This window comes from Talpa occidentalis, unplaced genomic scaffold (genome assembly GCF_014898055.3).
Source record: "Talpa occidentalis isolate TD23 unplaced genomic scaffold, MPIMG_talOcc4v2.1 talOcc4.16, whole genome shotgun sequence".
Taxonomy (NCBI): Eukaryota; Metazoa; Chordata; class Mammalia; order Eulipotyphla; family Talpidae; genus Talpa; species Talpa occidentalis.
In genome coordinates, this window is record NW_023601653.1 from 69,705,714 (window position 1) to 69,722,108 (window position 16,395).

General features: G+C 52.9%; 2 protein-coding genes across 5 annotated transcripts in view; one reads left to right on the top strand and one right to left on the bottom strand.

Annotated features, from left to right (window-relative positions):
* Positions 1-15,024, bottom strand: part of CD4 (CD4 molecule) — a 116,944-nt gene extending 101,920 nt beyond the window's left edge. The window contains exon 1 of the mRNA XM_054696479.1: positions 14,745-15,024. The gene's annotated coding sequence lies outside the window, so the exon portion shown is untranslated. The remainder of the gene's footprint in view (positions 1-14,744) is intronic.
* PIANP (PILR alpha associated neural protein) lies at positions 4,911-11,065 on the top strand. Of its 4 annotated transcripts, none has more exons than XM_037515335.2 (6): positions 4,911-4,945; positions 6,988-7,047; positions 7,283-7,794; positions 8,533-8,614; positions 9,386-9,607; positions 9,928-11,065. In XM_037515335.2, the coding sequence occupies exons 2-6, from the start codon at positions 7,031-7,033 to the stop codon at positions 9,947-9,949; spliced, it is 855 nt and encodes a 284-aa protein (XP_037371232.1). In that variant the 5' UTR covers positions 4,911-4,945; positions 6,988-7,030; the 3' UTR covers positions 9,950-11,065. The 4 variants fall into 4 exon arrangements, with proteins under 4 accessions (XP_037371232.1, XP_037371233.1, XP_037371234.1 ...); XM_037515336.2 differs by lacking the exon at positions 4,911-4,945 and adding an exon at positions 5,364-5,386; XM_037515337.2 differs by lacking the exon at positions 4,911-4,945 and adding an exon at positions 5,610-6,736.
* Positions 15,025-16,395: the final 1,371 nt, after the last annotated feature.

Consider the following 16,395-nt stretch of genomic DNA (forward strand, 5'->3'; position numbering starts at 1 on the left):
ACATAGAGTATCATTTCTTATAGAGCTTGAAAATCAGCAAGACTAACAACATATTTTGTTTTAGAATTTACACTGCTATGCGCGCCATGTTCCTGTGGGAGCAGCCGGGGATCGAACCGGCGCCGCAGAGGCCGCGGGCAGCTTATACCGCTTCAAGACTAACAACATATTGTTTTAGTTCATATCCCATTTGTAAGAAAACTATATTCGAAAAAGAGCAGAATAATTTTTAAGATTTTATTTTATTTATATATGCATACAAGAGCTGGGTGTAGACCAGAGGTAGGGTGGGGGTGTGTGTGAGAGGATTCATCAGAGACAGAATGGGAAACAGAACAGGCAAATTGACTGAAATACACTAAACAGCAGAATAATTTTTAAAAATTGAGGAGATAGTGATTATAGGGAGGAAGATGAGAGAATCACATAGATGCAAGTTATTAGTGACTTTCTAGACCTTGGATTGGGTGGTGGGTTCATAAATACTCATTTTCTTTTCTTTCTTTATAGCTAACATATCTATTAGCTTCTGGTGTCCCAAATTATATATGTAGATATTCATATCATGTTATATATGTTAGACATACATATGTTTAAAGATAATAAAGTTAAATAAATGAAAATATTAGCCATCTACAGAGACATCTAAAAAATGATTCCAAGGTTTTTGACCTGATGCCAATTAAGAAAGAAAATGCTAAGAGCGCTGTGGTTTGCAGTAGGATAGACATGCCTGGGAGAAAGGAAGGGACTGGGCTTGAGATAATTTAGGAATCATCAGAAAAAAAGATATTTAAAATCCAGAAACTGAATTCATTCCCGTGGGAAGAGACCAACGATAGAGAAGAAACCAAGAAATAGCAGTCAGGAAGATGAGGAGGAACTAATAATGTGGAGGAGAAACGTGTTTTATCTTGAAAGTCATGTCACAAAGTGTTTTTAAAAGAGAACAAAATAGACTGTCTCCAGGGTTGTTGATCCCTGAGTAAAATAACACTGACAATTGACCTTTGGATTTCAGAATACTACGAGGCTGTGTAAAAGGATGAGAAAGTTCCCTGTTCATTGATATGGGAAAGTGACAAAGAGACACTATTAAGTAAAGAAAGTAAAGTCTAGAATAGTACACGTGATATGCTTTTTTTTTTTTTTTTGGTGGGACCCTCACCAGTGGCCGGAGATCGAACCGGCACTGCAGAGGCTGCGAGCAGTCTTGCAACCCAGCACTCAACCGCTGCGCCACCAGGGGAGGCCCGTGATATGCTGACTTTTATGTAAAAATATACAAGGTATAAGAATTTATATCACTATTTTTTGTATATACTTAAAGAAACCCTGGCAGGATACATAGAAATCAGTCACCTTGGGGGAAGGAAGAACTGGAAAGTTAGGGGACAGGGGTAAGAACAGGAATTTCACGAAATACTTCCTATATATTTGTAACTTTTTTGAACATGTGGATGTATTACCAATTCAAAACAATGAATTACAAATATTAAAGAGCTGAACCTAGTCTCTTAAATCATATACAGTTTTGTAAGCCAATGTTACCTCAGTAAAAGATAAAAATTAAATAGCTGAATTTAATTTGATAAAAGAGAACAAGAAAGAATGGGAGAAATGGAAAAGATGGTGAATAGGGATCATCCTCTGAGATGATTGCTAGAAAAAAGCCTGAAAGGGCAGACACTGGTTGGGAACATGGAATAAAGAGGGTTTATTTTAAGCTGCAAGAAATGACAGCATGCTTGCATGTTCCTGGAATAATCAATAGAGAGGAGGAGAGAGGGGCTGGGGGAGAGCGGTGGAGGTTCATTGCTAGAGAGGTGATTCTGGGTGGTTGAAAAGGCCTGGGATCCCCCAATAAGGACAGTCGGTTTAGAATGTGGTGGAAATTCTCTTTTGTCTGCTTCTCTTTTTCCCCAGAAAAGCAGTAAGCAAGAACATCCACTGAGTGTGAAAAGAATGCAGGAGAAAGACATTGGTCACTGGAGGACAGGAAACAGAAATTTACCCTGACAGATACTGGGAACCCCAAATGAGCCCAGAAATTATAATAAAGGTAGCAGGAGAGCCCAGAAATAGCGAGAGAAGGTATAGACTGTGGAGTGTGGGAAGGTGTCAAATTCATCTGAAGACACGTGGCTCCATTTCATTGTCTCCTTTGCTAGATTCTAAATCCCATGATGACAGGGAGGACTTTGTTCTTGCTTGTCACTGTATCCAGGCCCATAGACAGTACCCAGCATGCAGTAGATGTTTAAAGGAAAAAAAAAAAAAAAACTGTTGGAAGTCCAGACAACAGGAAATAATTGAGAATGACCCAAAAGTCCTCAGTTTCCAAAGGCTGGTAGGGAATACTCACACAATGAGTCCCCTAGCTGCAGACCCTCAGGATGCACTGGGGCTCCTGAAATGCAGGTTGTAGTATGATTTGTGCAACCTACCTCACAGTGCACCAGCGTGCACTGTCTTTCCCAGGCCACTGGGAGACACTACAAGGATGGCTAGCTCATAGCTGTTCTGACTTCGGAATGACGGGCTGTCAGGGACAGTGGAGCAGAAGGGCTGCCGCTGCAGATGCTGATCAGAACAGCAAGCTTCCTTCTGGGAGGCAGGCGTGCCAAGCTAAGGATAGTAATAACGCAGGGAATGAAAGGCCAGAGACTGGAGGGGTGTGGGTGTGAGCAGAGACTCAGCTTAAGGCATTGGGCACAGGGCAGAGATCAGGGAGGGCAGGCAGATAGAGGAAAGACAGTTGGGGAGCCAGAGAGAAGAGTTCCCAGCAGTCAAGCGCCCCAGCTGAAATTCATTAAGCAATAAATATCGAGCACCTACTGGGTTCCAGGCACTGCGGGAGAGCTAGGATACGGGGTGAAGAAGACAAATGAGATCTTTGCTTTCTAGTAAATGTGGCAGGGAGAGCACAGACAACAAAGGGTAAACAAATACAGTTCATTTCAGAGAGTGATGGATTAGAAGGACGATGAGACATACTGGGAAGTAGATTGGGTAACTGAATGACAAGACAGAGCCCACAAGGTGAAGAAAGGGTTGAGGCGGGCAAAGCACTCCAGGAGGAGGGAAATCAAAGTGCAACGGCGCTTAGAGAATGATTTGGGATGTTCTAGAACATCAAGAATTCAGATCTAGCAAACAAGCAAACATTGCTTATGAGGAGTAGAAGTCAGAGAGTCTCTCTTAACAAGGATTTCAGATTTATTGCAAAGTGAATGAGAAATGAAAAGCCAAATATTTTAAGCAGTGAAGAAAATGATATGATTCAGGTATTTTAAAAATATTAGACATTATGAAGACCAGTTTGCCAAGAGCACGGACAGAAGCAAAGGATCAGTTAGGAAGCTACTACAGCATCACAGATGAGAGATGGTGTCTTGGACCAGGATGATAGCAAAATAGGTGGAGTGAAGTGGATTAATCCAGTATATATTTTGGATGCGAAGCTCACAGGACCTGCTAATGAGTTAGATACAGGGTGGGAATCAGTAAGAAAAGGGAAGGGGAGAAAGGATGCTGTCTAGGTTTTCAGCCTGTATAAGTAGGAATCACATTGCCCTAGGATGGGGCACACTGGGAGAGAAATGAATCGGTGGGGCAGAATTCAAGACATCTATTTTAGCCACATTAGCTTCGCTTGGCTGTTAGACAGCCAAGTGGAGATGTCAAGGAGGCTGCTGGCTAAATGAGTTTGGAGCTCTGGAAATAAATTTAGGACTCGCTGACATTTACATAGTATTTAAGTCCTGAGACTGGATGACATCACTGGCCAGAGAATGTGGAAAGAGGGCCAAGGACTAAGCCATAGGAAGCTGTAACGGTAGAGGTCAAGCAGAAGACTAAGAAGGAAATGCCAATGAGGCTGGAGGGAAACAGAAGAGTGCAGTGTCCTAGAAGTACAAGAGTCACAGAGTAATGTGCTAGAGAGGGAGAGGGTGGGATGAGGTGGGAACAGGGAAGGCAAATGTTGATGGAAAGGTTAGGAGAGGCCTCCCAGAGGAGATGTTATTGGACGTAAGTGAAATTTTAATGAGCACAGGGAGTCGTTGTTAAAATTCTGGGGAAAACACCAGGCAGAAGGAACAGCAAGCACAAAGGCCCTGTGGCAAATTAAGCTCCTTTATTTCTAGGAACACGATCAGGTCCGGGGTGGCCGGGCACAAGGAGCGTTAGGGGAGGAAAGCAAAGAGCCACCTGGGGATCAGGTCCTGAAGGGCCTTGTAAGTCACAGCAAGGAGTTCTGACATTCCCGGAGCTAGGAAAGCTGGGCATTGCGACTTGCTCTACTTATGTTAAAGATAATTGGGTTACTTCAAGGAGGGTGCATTGTTGCAGGGCCGCATAAGAAGGAAGCTGTTGTGCTAACCCAAACATGGGGTGAGGTCTTCCATCCCACCCCACCCCACCCCAGCCCCGGCTTTGATCTCCGCAGGGCACGCTCCGCCAGGGGCCGGCGAAGGATGTGGACGGTTAGAGCAGGATGACTCAGAATCCCAAAAACTGAGTGGGGCGACCATAGGTGTCCATGGACTTGGGATGAAAGGGATGGAGAACATGCCCCTAAGAACTCGGGGAGCCTAACGGCCGCTCCGCTGCCCACGCCAAGCCTCCCCCTAACGGGGAGGGCGCGCCTCCCGCAGCGCGGCAGCAGGAGGGTTAAACCTTGACGGGCGGGAGGGGGAGAGGCGGAGACCCGCGCTCCGAGCCGCCGCGCCGAGCTCCGCCGAGCCGAGCCGAGCATCTCTCGTCGCCGCCGCCGCCCCGCGCCCTGCGCGCCCGCCCCCCACCCTCTCTCCAGCGCCCCGCGGCCGGCCGACCTCCTCCCCCGCCCCCCGACCATGCCCGGCGCCCCACCTGCTCCCGCGACCCCCAGCCTCGCGTCTCCCCGCGCGCCCGCAGCTGTCGCGCCGCCGCGCCCGGCATGCAGGTGAGAGGGGGACCCCGGCCCCCACCCGCGGGAGCCGGCCCGGCCCGCGCCGCTGCGCGCCCGCCGCCCGCGCCGTCCTCGCCCGAGCCCCGGCCCCCGGCGCCGTCCCCGCGCGCTGTCCCTCCCCGCGGCGGCCCCGCTCCATCCCGCCCTCCCGGCGCAGCGGTCACCGGCCCCGCGGCCGCCTCCGTCCCGCGGCGGCTCTGCCCGGGGCCGCGCGCAGCCTCCTGCCTTGGGGTCCCTTGCTGCCGCCGGCGAGCCCTCCTCGGAGCGTCTCCGCGGACCCCCGGGGAGGGGCTCCCCCGCCCCCTCTCGCCGCGCTCCCTGTCGGTCCACCGAGCGGCCGCCCGTGGGAGGGTGGGAGGGGCAGAGCGGGGGGCGGCCCGGCTCCCCCGGCCCCGGCTCGCGCCCCACCCCCCGCGCGTCTCCAGCGCACAACAGGTCGGTGCGAGCGCGCGAGGGTGGGGGTGGCGCGCCGGCCTGGGGACTGCGGGCTTCCTGGAGGGGGTGACCAGAGGGGCGCGCGATCGGGGGCTGGAGTTGGCGGCGGTTGCAGGGGGTGTCCTGGGTGCAGAGGCTTGGAGGTCCCGGAGCCAAGTGGCCGCGGGCGCCCCTCTGAGCCCCGCTCCGCTCCACTGGTTCTCGCGCGCACGCCTTCGCCTTCGCTCTGGCTGGGCTGTCTTCCTGGCCCTCACCCCTGTTTCCTTGGCTGTAGATCCCTTTAAATTGGAAGGAACAATTTCCAACTCCTCCATCTTTGCTGTTCTCGTGGTCGGGTTGGGGGACAGACAGTCCCTTCCTCTCCATTCTGTCGCTCTGTCAGGGCCTCTTCATTCCGCATCTCCACCCTTATCCCCCTTCCCTTTTCCCTGTCCCCGTGTCCTGTCCACCCGGACCTTCCCTCCTGCTTCTCCCCCTGCTTGCCCAGCTCCTGTGGCCGCTGCACCCTGTTTCCCCTCCCTCTCCATCACCCCTAGCCTGCTCTCCTTGAGCATCCTGCAGGCTTCGCAGCGTGGTGCCTCCTCCCAGTCCTGCTGTCTCAGGACTGACCCTGGCCCCGGCCCTGTGCCACCTCCTCTTCACCGTCTGGTCCCTTCTCCCCCCAACCCACCTTCCCTCTCAGCTTCTTTCATTAACTTCACTGGGCACTGCCCACTTCCCCACGCCTTTCCCGTCCCATTCCGCTGTTCTCTAAGAGGACTTCACGCACACATTCAGGGCCAGAATCCAGAGGATCCGTGTGTCCATCTCCTCGTTCATTCTGCGCAGCCGGCCCCACCCCCCGCCCTTCTTTTAAAACCAACCATGCAGATTCTTTCAGGAGTCTTTACCCAGGAGAGCTACATTTGTGGGGGTGGCCTCTCCCCAACTCCACCTCCCTTCAGAGGGCACCTAGGCATTTGGATGATTAAACACTGAGCAAAATTATGTTCTGTAGTTTTGCGCCCACCAACCTTCTCTCTTTCTCTATGTCTCTTTCCCTCCATCTCTTCTCCCCTCCTGAAGTTACAGATTCCTGGGGCCTAACCATAAGACAAATGCCTTGGACTCCACGTGGGGTGGGCAGGCTGGGATGTTCCTCTCTCGATCGCTGGCGCTCTCTCGCTCGCTCTTGCTTGCTCTCTCTCGCTCTCTCTGTCTCAGATTGACTTCCTTTTCCCTCCCCCACTCCCAGACTCCCTCCCTCTCTGTAGGTGCTCAAGGCATCACAAGGTTCTTGACTCTAAATTAAGATCCAAGACAAGCTTGGAGCTGTGGGCAGAGGAAGTGAGAAGGAAGGAAGCCAGAGAAGTGAGAGTAGACCCTGGGGTGGGGAGGTAACCGGGCTGGGTAAGTTGTTGAGAGGGGCTGGGGGCTAGATGGAAACCACCCTGGGAATTTTCTTCCCCCGGTGGATGTTAAGAAGCAGTGGGTGCTGGGTGACAGCAGCAAAGCTGGCAGCCAGCAGCCTGGGCGGGGACATGGGGGTAGAGCTAGTAGATGAATCATCTGGGAAGGTACTGGCGTCAGGGTGGGATGTGACGACCCCCTTTCTCCCTCAGTAAGGGCTGAAAATCTGGGTCACAGCTGAGGAAGATCTCGGACATGGAGTCCAGGATGTGGTAAGTGTGGCACAGCAGCGGGAGATTGGAGGCTATCCCCGAGGTCTTGGCCCTTCCCTTCCTAGATCTACCCGCGGCCTTCCATTCTGAGAACTAGGCCCTTGCAAGAGAGGAAATGAGAGCAGAGTCTTCCCAAGGCCCATATACTTTTGCAGGGAGACCTGGAGGGAGGTAGCCTCCCCACACCAGCCTGAGATGGACTTGGTCCTCACTCACTTTCTCTCCCTTCTTGCAGGCCTGCACTGCTGCTGTCCCACCTCCTCCCTCTCTGGCCACTGCTGTTGCTGCCCCTTCCCCTGCCTGCTCATGGCTCTTCCTCCTCCCCACGAACCCCGCCAGCCCCAGCCCGCCCCCCATGTGCCCGGGGCGGCCCCTCGGCCCCACGCCATGTGTGCGTGTGGGAGCGGGCACCCCCACCAAGCCGATCCCCTCGGGTGCCAAGATCACGTCGGCAAGTCCTGCCGGGCACTGCACCCCCTGCCACCCCATCAGGCTTTGAGGAGGGACCTCCCTCATCCCAGTACCCCTGGGCTATTGTTTGGGGCCCTACAGTGTCTCGAGAGGATGGGGGAGACCCCAACTCTGCCAATCCTGGATTTCTGCCCCATGACTATGGTTTTGCAGCCCCCCATGGGCTGGCTACCCCACACCCCAACTCAGACTCCATGCGGGGTGATGGAGATGGCCTCATCCTTGGAGAAGCACCGGCTACCCTGCGGCCATTCCTGTTTGGGGGCCGTGGGGAAGGTGAGTGGGACTGAAGGAGGCTGGTGGGAAACTCTAAGGGCTGCAACAGAAGCCTTGTCTGTTTGTCCTTCCACAACTGTGTCAGGCACTCTGTTGGCGTGGGGCCAGAGAGGGAGCTAAAACCAGCAGGAGTTCAGGACCATACTCGGGGATGAGTCAATGTCACAATTGCTCTAATAAAGGCACGCACAGCATGTTTTTAGGAAAAGAGGGGAGGGAGAGACTACTTCTGCCTGGGAATCAGGATACCTTCCAAGAATTGACACTTGAGCTGGACCCTGAAGACAGAGTGGCAGTGTTGCAGGCAGAGGAGCGCCATGGATGAGCGGGGCCTCCACCGTGACATCTGGGCTTGGCTTGGGGAATGCCCAAACTGGGCCAGTGGATTGGGGGTGGGACCAGGGCAGTGGTGGACATTCCCACCCTCTCCTTTCTGTGCAAAGAGAGGGGTTCTCTCTGATCTTGGAGACTCCCCCTCATCACATCTCTACAGAAGACTTGGAAAAGTAGAGGGAAAAGACTTGGAAGGAAAAGTGCTAAAACATCCTCCCCTCCTAGGAAAGCTGTTAGGAATGAAGGGAGTGTGGGGAGCTCCAGAGCCCCAGAAGAGCCAGGCATTGAGGACTGAAATAGAAACGCTGCTCATGTTTACAGATGCCACAGCCTAACCCCACCCCCACTCCCTCTTGGTTCCTGCCACTTCCTGTCTCCCTAAAACTTTCTCTCCACCCTCATCAGGCGTGGACCCTCAGCTCTATGTCACAATTACCATCTCCATCATCATTGTCCTGGTGGCCACTGGCATCATCTTCAAGTTCTGGTAAGTTCGGGAGGAGGGTGCTGGCAGACGGGGACTCAATGTTGGCTGGGAGGAGGGAGTGAGGGCAATGATTTCACTGGAGGTGGGATTGAAAGTGGTGGACTGGAAGAGACCTTAAGAAAGGGTGATAAGGATTTGAGGGGGGTGGGTGGTGAAACAGTGAGAAGTCAGGGCTGCTTCTTTCCCCCAAGTAAACAGAGGGGTAGTGGGAAAGGTAGGGGGATTCTTTACATGCACTGGGGCTGGGGTAGACACCCCTTGTTCCCATGTCTAACAAGACAGAGAACCTGACTCAGTCTGCTTCCTGGGAAGGAGGGAAAAAATCTGGAGCTTTCTTTGAGCACATTTAATAATGGGTCACTCAGTCCTTCACACTTTACTGAGAGAATCATTAGACTGAGGTGTCCCGGTCATTAGCTGACTTTGGCTAGAACTAAACCTGCCAGGCGCCTGCTGAGGAGAGAAATGGCTCTTCTGGGTCTGAGTGGGGGAGAGGCTCTATGTGTTGGTCCGGAGGAGGTACTAATTCTGTGGATCTGGATCTGGGTGGGAGGGTGGTTTAGACCTCTAGCCCCTTGGGGGACAGAAGTGACTTTCTGGAGACACGGTCTCAGGGAATTTGGAGTAGGGAACTCTTCAAAGGCCAAGTTTCTCTGCTGTAGGGTGTTGGGCATACCTGAGGAAGGCTGGGGGTGACCTGCTGCAGGCCCCCCCTTCTCCTGGGGGGCTTCTTTAGTGTGTGAGAGAACCTCTTTCCTTCCGGTGCACCAGCTGGGACCGCAGCCAGAAACGGCGCAGGCCCTCGGGACAGCAAGGTGCCCTGAGGCAGGAGGAGAGCCAGCAGCCACTGACAGACCTGTCCCCTGCCGGGGTCACTGTGCTGGGGGCCTTCGGGGACTCGCCCACCCCCACCCCTGACCATGAGGAGCCCCGAGGGGGACCCCGGCCTGGGATGCCCCAGCCCAAGGGGGCTCCAGCCTTCCAGTTGAACCGGTGAGGGCAGGGGCAAAGGGACAGGGACGGGAGGGCAGGGTGGGCAGACAACTTAGGTGTCTGGAGCTGTGGTGGGGGTGCTCCCTCCAGGGGGGTGGGGAGGAGGCAGGAGGCTGGCCCTCCCAACGGGGCTGGACCCCGCATCTCTCCATGGGGGACCCCTCCTCCTCTGCTCTGCGGATCTATGTCCGGTCCTGGTCCTGCCATTTAACTCCCCGCTCTGCCTCTCACCCCGGACTCCCCTTCTTTGTCTTGGACTTCCCTTTTGCTACTGGCCTACCCCTTGGTTCCTGACTGTGCCCTTTCCCTCTTCCTCTCAGGATTCCCCTGGTGAATCTGTGATGCCCCCAGTGTTGGGGTGCCGCCAAGCAGGAGGCCAAGGGGCTGGCATGGCCCCCATCCCACTGAGGGTGGGGCTGCTGTGGGAGCAGGGGGGCCCACAGGTGTTCCTGGCTCCTGCCCCTGCGCCCCTGCTGCAACACCACTGGCCCCCTAGGCAATCCTAGCTGCTCACCCTCCTTTAGGTGGGGGCCATCCATACTGGTGGTGTCTGGTACCCTTTCTCCACCCTTGCACACTCACATGAAAGCCTTGCACACTCACAGGCCATTGCGCACACTCATGCTCTCGTCCAGTCTTCTGCACCCTCTCCCAGGCACATCTCTCCTCCCCGCGGGTCTCTCACAGTCTCCCTTCTGTTTCAGTTGTCACTTTCTGCCCCCCGCATCTCCTACTCAGCTCGGTCATGCTGTGGTCAGTGGGTGACTTGACCGTTAAAACTCTCCTGTGCATTTCCTCCCCCCATGTCGTGGTGTTACGTGTGTCGTGCTTACACTTCCCTCACGAACACCTGCTGATCCAGTTTCTGTGGCCCCTGCATGCTGTCCCAGACGTGGGTGGGAGGTGAGCTGGGGGCTCCGTGTGCCCCTGCCTGTCCCAGTCCCATCCCATTCCATGTCGCGTGTCTCATGGTCTCCCCCACCCCACTTCCAGGGCCTGGCATTACCCTGAGGGCTGCACTACATGAGAAAGGGGCTCCCATTTGCCCTTCCCTCCCTCCGAAGTCCCTTTGTCTGTCTGTCCTGGCTGTCTGTCTGTCTGTGTGCATCACTCTCTGGAATTCAGAGCCCCTGAGCCAATCCTTCACTCCCTAGTCTCCCTTAGGGCTCCCCTAACGCCACCCAGGCTGCCAGGGACTGGACCCAGCTGGTTCAAGGCCATCGGGAGCTCTGCCTCCCAATCTACCCCTCCCCGCCCCAGCCTTCCTCGCACCCCTCCTGCCCTCCCTCCTTTGTTCTCCCCCACCTTCTACCTTCCTTCTTCCTCTCTTACCTGGCTCCTATGCTGTGATATATATTTTTGTATTATCTCTTCTTGTGGTGATAATCTTGAATTCTTGTGGGATGTAAGTTTCAAAATTTTCAAATAAAGCCTTTGCAAGATACCTGAGTCCCCTGGTCCTGCCTTTTGACCCTGCAGAGAGGGGAGGAGGCAAGGTCATGGGAAGCCAAGAGGGAGGATAAGAAGCATGTGCAGGGGGCGGGACCCCCCACCTCCCAGACTGGATGTGGCCTGGCCTGCTCTGAAGGACTATATGTTGGAGAGTTGGCATCGGGGGCTTTTGCTGGGGATAGAATGGGAGGGAGGAGGAAGGCGGAGGAACTGAAGGGGGCAGCCCTGAGAAGGAGTAACTGGAGCACGAGAGGAATGAAGAGGGTCTTGCTTATTACTTGCCAGAGAAGGTCAAGACCATGAGAAAGGAGCGTAAAAGAGGAAATGACGTAGAAAGACAGACAATGGAGCAAGCAAGAAAAAGGAGAAAGCTGATGAGACAGGGTGAAGGTGAAAGAAGAGAGAGATGAGAGGGAGCTGCCCTGTTTGGTTTATTTTCAGCCTTGCTCCCAACCCTGCCCCCACCCACAGCTGCCCCCCTCCCCCAAGGCTGTACAGCGTTAGATGCCCTATGACTGACTCTCATTAGCTTCCCCCTCTCTGCCCTCCCTGCCCTCTCTGGGCTGTGGGGGCGGGATGGGTGTATCTGGGGGAGGGAACACAGACTGCCCAGCTGGGATCAGTCACCTCTGAGCCCCCAATTCCAGGTTTGGCTCTTAAACCGCCCTGCAGAAGCCCACACATCGGCCTCCTGGCAGCTGCTAGGCTCTGTTGTCATGGTAACCACCTAGGTCCCATTTCTCCCCCCATCCCATCCGTGCCCCACTTGCTCCGGGGAAATGGGGTAGCTCCAGGGAGGAGAGGGGACTGCAGTGTGCACGAGGACAGTCGGGGTGCCCCACGCTGTGTCTGCCTCCTTGGGTTTATCCTTGCAGCCTGAAGGAGGATGCGTAAGTGTTGGTAGGTATGTGTTCTAGGTGTTGGGGAGGTTTCACCGAGCACTCAGGGAAGTGTAGCTGTGTCCAGGCATCACCAGTAGCGAGTGGGGAGGAGGGAGTGTATTTCTCAGGACCGCAGAGACATGTACACAGGGCGTCAGACTCCCTAAGAAAAAGACAGACTGCTATCAAGGGCTCAGCAGCAGAGCGGCACCGAGGAGTGTGGAACCACCTAAAAGCAGAGGTGCAAGGCAAACAAGCTACTGAAGGGGACTGAGTCAACTCAGTGGATCACCCCCTCCCCACCCCCCCAAGAGATCTGGGCTGTAGCTCATGCAAGGGAGAGGGATGGGTGGGACCTGGGGGATGCAGGAAGAGGGCCTGAGGGGCTGGGTGGGGGCAGTGAGGGAGGGGTCCCTCGAGGAAGGAGGAAGAAACCTCATTAACCTTTCCCTGCTCTCCCCACAGGTGAGGGTGGGGGGAAGAGCAGCACAGGCTCTGAAGGGAAGGAGCCCAGGTGCCTAGGGAGCCGCTGGCTCCTTCACCTTCCGCAACACTCTCTTCAGAGGGACACTGTGACCTCCTGGCTCATCCATATGCAAAAGGCACACATGAAGGCCCCTAATGAAGAGGGAATTAATTATTCCCTGATTAGACTGCTGTTTCTCTACATTTAAATAAATTAAAATACACCAGCGAGACACTGGAAACCCTCACCTGTTCCTTCTCCCTAAGTGCCCTCTTTCCCCATGGAAAGTCAAATGGCTCGAAAAGGAGAGAAGAGGAAGGAGATGGCCTAGTCTCCTGAGTTGTCCTAAAGGAACTACCCCAGATGAAATCACATGGTCACAATAACCATGCCAGGTTGTGAGGGCCTGGGAACAGATCTAAACCCTTCTCTCTCATGGCAACTCGAGACTATGGGGCCTTGGGGGGTCCCCTCAGAAGGTTGCAAGAGGTGGAGCAGAGAGTCACTGCTTAGAACAGATCAAGAACATGGTGACAGCCATATTGTTGTAGAGCAACCCCGATACAAAACGGGGTGCCTGACTGTGGGTCCTCCCCCTCACGCTTAAAAGGACTTATCAATGCTCCACTGCAGGCACACGCGAAAGGTTAATAAAAGGTTTATTTACAAGGGAAGGGGAAATGAGGAAATGTACAGCTCAGGGAGAAAAGTGGGAGACAAAGTTTTAAATGCGTCCTACCCGATCCGCCGATCTGGAATCCCAAATGGCACCCTGAGAGCTGGCTGCAAGCCAGGAGCCATGAAGCCAGGAGGCGAGCGACAAGCGAGCCACCCCAAGGCCCACGTGTTTGGTTTTTATACCCAACCTGGCTGCCCAACTCCACCCTCAGGTCCCAGCCACCTTCCCTTTGGTGGTGATGGAATATGTCTTGATGGCTTTAGTCTGGAGTGGGGGTGGGGTCCACAAAGCCTGTATGGGATTAGCTCAGGACATCCTTTACCCTAACAATATCACCTTTTGGTTCTTGGAGGTCTCACATCAGAGGCACCACAGGACTCAGCATCTCATCGAACATCGTGCTTTCTTCGCCTCCTGTACTATGTATCACATGACTCAGCCAGCTACTCTTGAGCATTTTTCTTGAATGCTTACCATTGTGGCTCAGACCAAACCAGGGAATGGGGAAGCCCCCAGGAGGAGGGATCTCCCAGGCAGAGCGCAGGGTGTGGAAGTGATTCAAAATGGGAAGAGCATGCCAGCTGGAAAACCCCAGGCTAAAATTAACAGCCCTCCTCCCCCTACACCCCACATTTATCTCTTTAAAGCTTTTCTCTAAGGAGTTCAAAGCGTTTAAAACGTGCTTCTTATAGCAAGGGCTGGAGCAGGACTGACAAGAGAATATATTGAGGCCCAGGGAAGGCCAATTAATGTAAAAGAACAAGAGGCAAACCAGCACTTATAATGATTACTACTGTCTTGCTCCCATTTTTCTATCTCAGAGCCCAAAGTCAAGGTTTCTCAAATCAGTACTTTCTAACCTGTGTAGTAACTAAGTCTGGTCTCATCTGAATTTTTAAGATCGTAATTCTGCCAAACATTGCTACTCACTCAACACTGATCCAGTGCAATGCCCCAAAATGTGATCAAGGGAAAAGCGTGGACACTTTTGAAAAGATACAAACCATAATTACAGGTCAAAGATGTATATATGTTTTTTAAACATGTAATTTAAATACTTTTAGGAGTTCTTTGCTTCTTGCTTGCTGCAACTTGGGGGAAAATACAACTAAACCTTCAGGATGATATTTTCATGATCTGTAGTGTCTGTTATAGTTATTTTGCTCACAAAGCAAGGCGCTATTAATGTTAGTAGGTGGGACTTCACTTCTACTTCAGCCAAAATAGAGGAATTCTGTCAGATCCAGGGTGTAGTCTGCTGGTTGCACTCATTTACTCCTGTTATAGGGCAGGGAGAGGGGCAGCCCAAACCCCGCAAACCTGCCTATTTTATGTAGGGTTCTGCCATCCACCGCATCAACACAAAACATATAAGACTTTAATGGGAAGGAACTTTAATACAATTAGGAAACAATACAGGAAAGGCAAAGAATATAGTTTCTAAATGAAGTACCCAAAGTTACCCGTCCCCTCGTGAGTAAAAGTCCATCCAAAGGAAATTGGCCCAGAGCAAGGCCCCAAAGCCTGCCACAAGTCTAAAGCACCTTCCAGTGGGGACCCACAAAAAAGGGTCAAAAACAACTAGGCAAGCCCAGAAGGAAAAGAGCAAAATCAAAATCAAAATAAAAGCTGCCATGGTCACCTCTCCACGGGTCTCACCCACATCTGTGTCACCCAGTCCACGACCAAAAGACAAGCACAGTTTCTTCACGTGTCTCTAGGCTCCATGCGCCTCCTCCAGGTCTCCTTCTGGCTCCATCCTGCTCCTTCCTCCTTTTCTTCTGCAGCTTCTCCTCTTCCTGCTCAGCTCCACCCTCCCTTGGGTGGGGCAGGAAACTCCCCCTTTCCTAAGGACCATCCTGTTACACTCCAATGATAAGACATTTATTCAGCATCTACTATGTGCTCAGCAAAGTCCTGGGAATGATAATATATAGGAGACTGTTTCTTCACTGAGGGATTGACGATCTTGCAGAGGAATCCCACATACAAAATAGTTAAAAAAGAAAAGAGGGGTAAAAGGCAATGAAAGGTACAGACCACTGCGGGAATTCAGAGAAAGGGGCCCTCATGCATTGGAGTAATCAGGGAAGGCTTCCTGAAAGAGTTCATATTGCTTGTTTATGTAACAAACCTTTACTGACCACTTACTAAGTGCCTAGCTAAAGTACTTACCCTCATGGATGGGTATTCTATTCCAATGTCATATTCTAGTGGGAAGAGATAGACAGCTTATTATCAGGTAGTGTTGAGTGCTATATCTAAAAGCAAAGCAGGGTGGGTCCCTCCGGTGGCACAGAGGTTAAGTCTCAGCACTATGACACTGTAGCGGCAAAAAGGTACAGTGCAGGATTTCTATGATTCATGCAGACGGGGTAAAGGATCTCTCCTGGTGTCCTCGGTGGCTTTTGCAGGCTTTTATTGGGATTTACTAGGTACACGGCAGGCAGGGGTATTGGGGGGGGGGGGCTGGCAGACCTCCCAGCCCCCCAGCGAGCCTTCACTCTTTCTGGGATCTCCAGTATTTTTTCATGCTCTGCTTTTTCTTGTAGTTCTGCTCTTCCGCTGGCATCCCCATGACGCCACCCTTATAAGCCCAGTCTCTCAGCCCAGGTGTACCCACCTATGCATGCCCACACCCTACTCCAGGTGTCCATCAGGCATACATTGAGGACCACAGAGTTCCATTATCAATCCTAATGGCGGTGTTATAGGACAGGGAGAGGGGCAGCCCAAACCCCGCAAACCTGCCTATTCTAAATGGGTTCTGCCATACGCCGCATCAACACAAAACATAGGAGACTTTAATGGGAAGGAACTTTAATAAAACTAGGAAACAATACAGGTAAGGCCAAGAGTCTAGTTTCTAAATGAAGCACCCAAAGTTACCCATCCCCTCGTGGGTAAAAGTCCATCCATATGGGAATGGCCCAGAGCAAGGTCCCAAAGCCTGCCACAAGTCTAAAGCATCTGCCAGTGGGGACCCACAGAAAAGGGTCACAAACAACCAGACAAGCCCGGAAGGAAAAGAGCAAAATTAACATCAAGATAAAAGCTGCCATTGTCACCTCCCCATGGGTCTCACCCACATCTGTGTCACCCAATCCATGACCAAAAGACAAGCACAGTTTCTTCACGTGTCTCTAGGCTCCACGCGCCTCCTCCAGGTCTCCTGGCTCCATCCTGTTTCTTCCTTCCTCAGTCTCTTCTGCAGCTTTTCCTCTTCCTGCTCAGCTCCACCCTCCCTTGGGTGGGACAGGGAACCTCCCCCTTTTCTGGGGACCACCCTGTTACAGCGGGAGGGCAGAAA